Here is a 7,378-nt window from a genome sequence, read left to right on the forward strand (position 1 = left end):
AATTAGAAAAACTCTAGAAACTTCTCCTTCCTTCTGCTCCAAAACAGTCTATAAATAGACCAGGGCCTTAGAAAATCTCTCCTCCTCTCTCTTTCTCTCTTTTTTTCTCTTCTTCTCTTCCCCTCATATCCTTCTATTGAGGCTTCCTCGATTTTTCGAGGCCCCTCTCTTGCAAGGAAGTTCGGAGATTTCCCTCCTTCTCTTCTCCCTCTGTCTTTCCATTGAGGCCTTCCCCTCGATTTTTCGAGGCCCCTCTTGGCAAGGAAGTCGGAGATTCTCATCCTTCTCTTCTCCCTCTGTTCCTTTCTATTGAGGCCTTTCCTCGATTTTTTCGAGGCCCCTCCTTTGGCAAGGAAGTTCGCGAGAATTTCCCCTCCTTCTCTTCTCCCTCTGTCCTTTCCATTGAGGCCTTCCCTCGATTTTTCGAGGCCCCTCTCTTGGCAAGGAAGTTCGGAGATTTCCCATCCTTCTCTTCTCCCTCTGTCCTTTCTATTGAGGCCTTCCCTCGATTTTTCGAGGCCCCTCTCTTGGCAAGGAAGTTCGGAGATTTCCCCTCATTCTCTTCTCCCTCTGTCCTTTCTATTGAGGCCTTCCCTCGATTTTTCGAGGCCCCTCTCTTGGCAAGGAAGTCCGGAGATTTCCCCTCCTTCTCTCTTTTCTTCGAGAGATCTTGTGGAGTTCCGATGTTTGGTGGTTGGCAATGGAGGTCGGATAGACCGTTGTAAGGAGAGAGGTTGGAATGACGGAGCAAACTTCCAGCATCGGGGAGAAGTATGATGACAGACATGAATTCAACAATTTGGGCTCGGATTGGGTTGATCTTGGTGTCGTTGGGTTCGTATTTCCGAGACGCTCAGTTTGACTGTAAGCTCGCTGAAATCGGAGTTCGGGTGCTCCCAAAATTAATTTTTGAAGTTTCCAACTAGCTTTTGCCTCGAGATTCATGCCCGATCGAGATAATTTTGTGATGCCGTATCAACTTGAATTGTTAGATTTCTCTCGAAGGTCATTGTTTGATCCCTCAATTAATATAAAAATAATAATTTGATCTGTCATTTGGATATTTACTATTTAAAAAAAATCAACAATAAAAATTTGACTTTACTAACAAGCTAATATAGAGATATAGAGATGGCTAAACCAATTTGCTCAACACTCATTTTTTAAACAATAATAACTATTGAGGATGAAAACATCTTAGGCTTTTTTACTATATATTTTATTAATATATGAATAATTTTATTAAGCATTTTGTATTATATTTTATAAATATAGGAATTAATTTATTAAGCCTCTAATATTTTGTTGAGGGATTAAATTTAAATAAAAATCATTTCGGCGTTGCTCATCACATGATTCAATGAACGTGGACATGCTTGGAAATGCACTCTGTTTTACGAAAAAGAATTTATTAACCTAACCGACCTTATAGCGTATGCAATGACGGGAGATTGAATCTTTTCCTGCCAATATAAAAGAAGAAAAAGGGAAGAAACAATTTCAAAGATACGATTTTTTGCTTTGTTCTCTTGTTTATGAGGCTATGGCTCCAGCGCCTCTCCTTACTCCCTACAAAATGGGAGCTTTCGATCTTTCTCATAGGTCAGTAAAGATCTTCTCTTTTTATATCCATGGTGGCTATCAAGCTATGTTCTTGTTCTTGGTCTATCTCCATATAGTTCTAGAATTTATCGAAGGGGCAATTCTGTGAATCTTTCTGTATCTATTTTTGGGTTTTTTGGTTTCATGCTTTGTAGATAAATATTAAGCAAATCATATTATGTTTTAGCATTATCTGGTGGAGTTTTGCAATTTTCATGAATAATTTTTAGTGAATCAAAGTAATTGAAGTGTAACAATGGTGATTTTCTTTCTCTAAGAAGTTTCAGTATCCACGCTTTGTTCTTCCGATTTCGTTTTGACTCCTTGAATATCTTCAGAGTAGTACTGGCGCCACTGACGAGGCAAAGGTCCTTTGGCAATGTTCCTCAACCCCCTGCGATCTTATATTACTCTCAAAGAACCTCCAAAGGCGGCCTTCTAATAGCTGAAGCCACTGGAATTTCCGACACGGCTCAGGGGTACGTTTTGCCAGCCCTAACTTGTTTGATCACTTATCTGCTAGCAAAATTCTTGTTTTTAAATGTTTAAATTACTTCCATTTAGGTAAAGTTTTTACCTTTTTTTTTAAAAAAAAAATTCCAGTAATGCTTGTTAAGTGGCTGGTTTATCCCGCTTGTGGTATTAGGTATCCATCCACACCTGGAATCTGGTCCAAAGAGCAGGTGGAAGCATGGAAACCTATCGTAGATGCAGTTCATGAAAAGGGTGGCATCTTTTTTTGTCAAATTTGGCACGTCGGAAGGGTTTCAAATTACGGTACCTCTTACCTACCGATACTGAAAAATTTTATTTTTGTCATTTAGTATTCTACATAGCTTTGGTTCTGTTGATAGCTTCATCTTCTTGTAAATTCCCTAATTAAGGTGTGAGACCTGCAACTCATTTGTAGTCTTTCCATCATATACATATTTAATTGAATGCTTAGCAAATCAAAACGATAGGTTAAATAAAGATTGGATTTGCAGAGCTTCGTTGCTAAAATTAAGGCATCAATGATATCTCTAATGAAAATCTGACTATCATGACTATGTTTTACCACAGATTTCCAGCCTAATGGGCAAGCTCCAATATCGTCCACTGACAAACCAATAAAACCTGTAGTCCGAGCTAATGGTATTGATGTTTCAACTTTTTCTCCTCCTCGGCGTTTAGCAACAGAAGAAATTGCAGATGTTGTCAATGATTTCAGACTGGCTGCAAGGAATGCCATTGAGGCCGGTTAGTGTTCATTAGCCTTCTGGTACTCAATTTAGTTTTTGCCTTTTTTAGCCAAATGCCATGTTCTAGTTCCATTTGCAACTTGCTTGCAGTGCAAACTTGCTGTACTAATTAAACGTTTTCAATTGCTCAGGCTTTGATGGAGTTGAGATCCATGGAGCTCATGGATATTTGATTGATCAGTTTCTAAAGGATCAAGTCAATGATCGAATTGATAAGTATGGAGGCAGCCTAGAGAATCGCTGCCGCTTTGCGCTGGAAGTAGTAGAAGCTGTTGTTGATGAGATTGGAGCTGGCAAGGTTGGCATAAGGCTATCGCCATTTGCCGCCTACTCCGAGGCCGGGGATTCAAACCCAGAAGCACTTGGCCTCTACATGGCCAATTCACTTAACAAATATGGGATTCTCTACTGTCATATGGTGGAGCCTAGGATGATTACAGTGGGAGAAAAGACAGAGACTCCGCATTCTCTCCTTCCAATGAGGAGAGCTTTCAAGGGAACATTTATAGTTGCGGGAGGATATGACAGAGAAGATGGAAATAGGGCCATTGCTACTGGTTATGCAGATCTGGTTGCTTATGGTCGAGTATTCTTAGCTAATCCTGATCTTCCTCGACGGTTCAAGCTTGATGCTCCTCTTAACAATTATAATAGAGAAACTTTCTACATTCCTGATCCTGTCGTTGGATATACAGACTACCCATTTCTTGATTCCACATCATAAGTTGTTAATTATTACCATTTCTGTTGGAAAGACCCATAAAATTACAGCTTTAAAGATATGATCATTAGTTGTTAAATTATTACTATTCATGTTGGAAAGACCCTTAAAATTACAGCATGGGTGTTTCCCAATAATTCTTGCAGTATCCTGCATGTTGCATACTTTGAGGGTATAATACCCTATGTACTTGTATCTGTATTGATTAAGAAATATAGGCCTTAATTTGTCCTTTGCTTTCTTATTGTTAGTTATGGTGATTCATTTTTAGTACTTTTTTTTTACTGTTTTTTTGTTTCTCCAGGTTTTTTGTTTTCCCTGTAGCCATGAGGTGATAGTATAACATGGTTCTTTAGTTTCTTGTAGTCTTTAGGCTTCGTTTGGGATGACTTTATTACTTATTCTTAAAGCAGTTTTTTAGTACAAAAATTTTAATCTTAATACGAGAAAACTACTTTAAGAAGCACTAAAAAAACCATCTCAAACGAAGTCTTAATTACACCTTAGCTTGTGTTTTCTTCTTTAGGATGTATAAATATAGAGGGATGTTTGATTCCTGGATATGAGTAATATTCTTATTTTCTCTGTTCTTGGAGATTGTTGGTGTAAGATTTAAATTCCGGTAAAGGTTTGTTGGCTTCTGGATACCCTGGAGCTTTTCAAAATCTGGCTTCCTGAATATGTTAGTGTAATTCAGTTTTCTGGCTTTTTGAATACGCTGGAGCAATTCAAACATTTTGATTCTCGAATACATTTAAGAAACATTTATACACTCTTCAAATGGATGAATCAAAGGATCTCAGGAAGCACATGGTTGAATTCAACAAGATTATATTATATCTCAAGAATGTAGATGTAAAAATTAAAGAAGAAGATCAAGGCATTATTCTTCTAATCTCTCTACCAATTCTATATGATAAGTAAACTTTGACAATGATTGAGGTGAAGATAGTTTTGATGTGAGAACAAATTCAAAGAAAATATGAAATGAAGGAGAGAAGTGGTGATATGCTGTTGGTTAGAGGAGACGTAATTTCAGAGACAATAATTTCAACAAGAACCATCAGAGAAGATCAAAATTCAAATTCAAGACTTAAAGAAAATATTTCCATTGCCGCTAAGAAGGATATTTCAAGAAGAGTTGCGGGTAGGAAGAGTTGGCATGGAAACGTAAAGAAGCGTGACAGAAAGGCGGATAAATATAGCATTCTAAACCGTTAAAACACAACAAAAAATGTACCTTGGAGTTCATACAATACACATTGATATTTGGGGGCCATCTGAAATTGCAACTATGGGAGGAGGAATATATTTTATGATAATAATTGAAAATTACTTAAAGAGGCTTTGTAAATTAATGATTAGTTTCATAATCAAATAAAGCTTCGTATGTATGAGCAAATTAGAAGTCATACATGTCGCCACGTCAATAGCATCCTTATCTTCCTACTGAGGCCTTCACTGGTGTTAAGGATAAATTATTCTGTGCGGAGTCCCGTCATCAACCGGAGACCAATAAAAATGCACCACGTCATCCCAAAAGTGTACCGCGCTTGGTACTAAGCTGTACTGGACGGTTCTTCCATCCGATGTCCGTACAGAATAATCTCTCATAGCTAAGGGCATTGGGGCAACTTATTGCTTCCTCTTTTTTGTCTCCTAGTAGACCTTCCTCCACCTTTACGTAAAGATCATCACTAAAAACTCTTGGTGGAAATTTCCTCTATCTATACTCCTTTGCTCGAGCATCAGATTGTATCTTTAGTCCCCTTTCTAACTAACCCGCTATCTTATGCCCAATCCAACCACTTCTAAAATGCCGCTCAATGCTGCATTACATCGTTCTAGATGTCTCCTATCACAGGTCAAACACACAAAGTACACCACGAGCAAAACTCACTGAACCAACACAAAATGCATGAATGAGCTCCTTCTATAATCTTAATTTTTTTGCAAACAAGTATATGAAACCATTTTAAATTGACTGAACATAGGATTTTTTTTTTAATATCTATAAATATTATGTAATCCAGAATAAAGGGGAGTGAAAAGAAGAAGAATCAGTTGATAAGTTAATAATTCATTTTGCAATGAAATGGACATACGCAAAAGTAACTCTAGAAGCAAAACAAAGTGCCCCAAAGCAATTCATAAAAGTTTTCAACAAACACAACATTCAAAAAGACATAAATATCATTGCATTTGATTCACATCTTAAAAAAAAAAAAAAAACTCTTGCATTTCTAAGATTCAAGCACTCCAGTGATTACATTTTAAGATGGGTGCATTTTAAAAATATTAATTTATAAAGGTCTAATGAATTAAGGTATAACTTCTTGCTTCAATCTCACCAAATTTATGTAAAAAACTAGCAAACAAAAACTCAGCGAACCAATAAATAAAAATAATATACTATTATAGCTCAAAATCTATTTTGCACAAATCTTTCCCCACCATTTCTAGCCATGTTACCTTTAGTTTATCTCTTTTTTATCCTATTTCTTCTACATTGACTTCATGTACCATCATATTTGTCCATGTGTTATCCTTGTTGAGCGTGTGCAAAGATGCTAAGGCTATTTTTCACAACCTTATTTCAATATGTGCAACTCTAATTGCTTATGATATAATTTTTAAAATAAATAGCAAAGATAATAAATAGCAAAAAAAAAAAGTAATGCAAAAGGGTACTAATCTCTTGATCATAGCTATGCCAATTATAACACAAGTGAAGGTACAAAGATTTAGTAGCAAAGGTATATTTTTCCTTGACACCCATGCTCCACTATAGTCAGTCAAATTCTGCATAAGATATATTCTCGTTAATAGACATTACATTATGCCAATGAATAAAATATTATTCTTGAGTCTTTAAAATGAAGTTCAAAGCATAAAGAAAAATGTGGTAATCACACTTGAACTCAGCAAAAGAGAAATGACAATGAAGGTAGAAAACCATATAAGCTTTTAAAATTGGAAGAAAATGCATGAAGAAGCTATGGCAATTGCAAAATGACAAGACAATGTATCTTCTTGTCAAATAAGTTATATAACAAAATTATGAAAAATAAGTGTTAAAAATTTGTAGGCAGTCAATATAACATGAAAAAATCATATTCAATTGTAACCAACTAAATATATATAACATATCATTCATTCAAAGTTAAAACAATAATACCGGCAACATGAGAGGCACCGCACACATGTTGTCGTCTAGTTTGCCAATCACCAATGATAGTTGCAACTAGGGCTATCGAGGAGATGAACAAGACTTCACACACGAACTCGCAATGAGCAAAATTAATTAAAATGGCTTGAATCGAACGTCTTCAGGTTATTTTCATGTATTTGCTAATTGGTCTTTTGATCTACAATCAACGATGCAAATCCTTCGTATTTTGAACCACATCGGTTCTACGATTCACCGTATAACCGACTGGATGACCGATTTTTTCCTGATTTACTTCGAAATCGATTTTATGGGTTAACGAAACTGGCCTGCCGATCGGTTCACAGTTCAATCAGTTGAATCAACCGATTTGGTCTAGTTTTTTAAACCTTGCAAATTGATCCCACAAAAGAGTTATGTACCATTTTGGTCCCTCACAAAAGTTGAGAGATTATTTTGAAAATTTTCTCTATGGAGTATATAAAGTCAAAATTTCCTTATATAAGATATAAAAAAATAAATACAATAATATATAATATGTCATCAAATAAATAATTCATTATCAAATGGATGTTTGAAGATGTTATTAACTGGCAATAAATAAATAAATATATATAACATAAAATAAATAAAATAAGTAAATAT

The 7,378-nt window shown here is 35.8% G+C and overlaps 1 protein-coding gene across 1 annotated transcript; it reads left to right on the top strand.

Moving 5' to 3' along the window:
- The first annotated feature begins 1,415 nt into the window (after window positions 1-1,415).
- On the top strand, window positions 1,416-3,808 carry LOC110096989 (putative 12-oxophytodienoate reductase 11). The gene is made up of 5 exons (XM_020823170.2): window positions 1,416-1,602; window positions 1,941-2,081; window positions 2,249-2,379; window positions 2,665-2,841; window positions 2,975-3,808. The coding sequence occupies exons 1-5, from the start codon at window positions 1,544-1,546 to the stop codon at window positions 3,565-3,567; spliced, it is 1,101 nt and encodes a 366-aa protein (XP_020678829.1). The 5' UTR covers window positions 1,416-1,543; the 3' UTR covers window positions 3,568-3,808.
- The last annotated feature ends 3,570 nt before the right edge of the window (window positions 3,809-7,378 follow it).

Source organism: Dendrobium catenatum, unplaced genomic scaffold, assembly GCF_001605985.2.
Source record: "Dendrobium catenatum unplaced genomic scaffold, ASM160598v2 fragScaff_scaffold_133, whole genome shotgun sequence".
NCBI lineage: Eukaryota > Viridiplantae > Streptophyta > Magnoliopsida > Asparagales > Orchidaceae > Dendrobium > Dendrobium catenatum.

Excerpts from the sequence above, each read along its gene's own strand:
- LOC110096989 (XM_020823170.2), top strand. The coding sequence starts at position 1,544 with ATGGCTCCAGCGCCTCTCCTTACTCCCTACAAAATGGGAGCTTTCGAT. Across the intron at positions 2,082-2,248 it reads ATTTCCGACACGGCTCAGGG|GTATCCATCCACACCTGGAA; the intron begins GTACGTTTTGCC and ends TTGTGGTATTAG. Across the intron at positions 2,380-2,664 it reads CGGAAGGGTTTCAAATTACG|ATTTCCAGCCTAATGGGCAA; the intron begins GTACCTCTTACC and ends GTTTTACCACAG.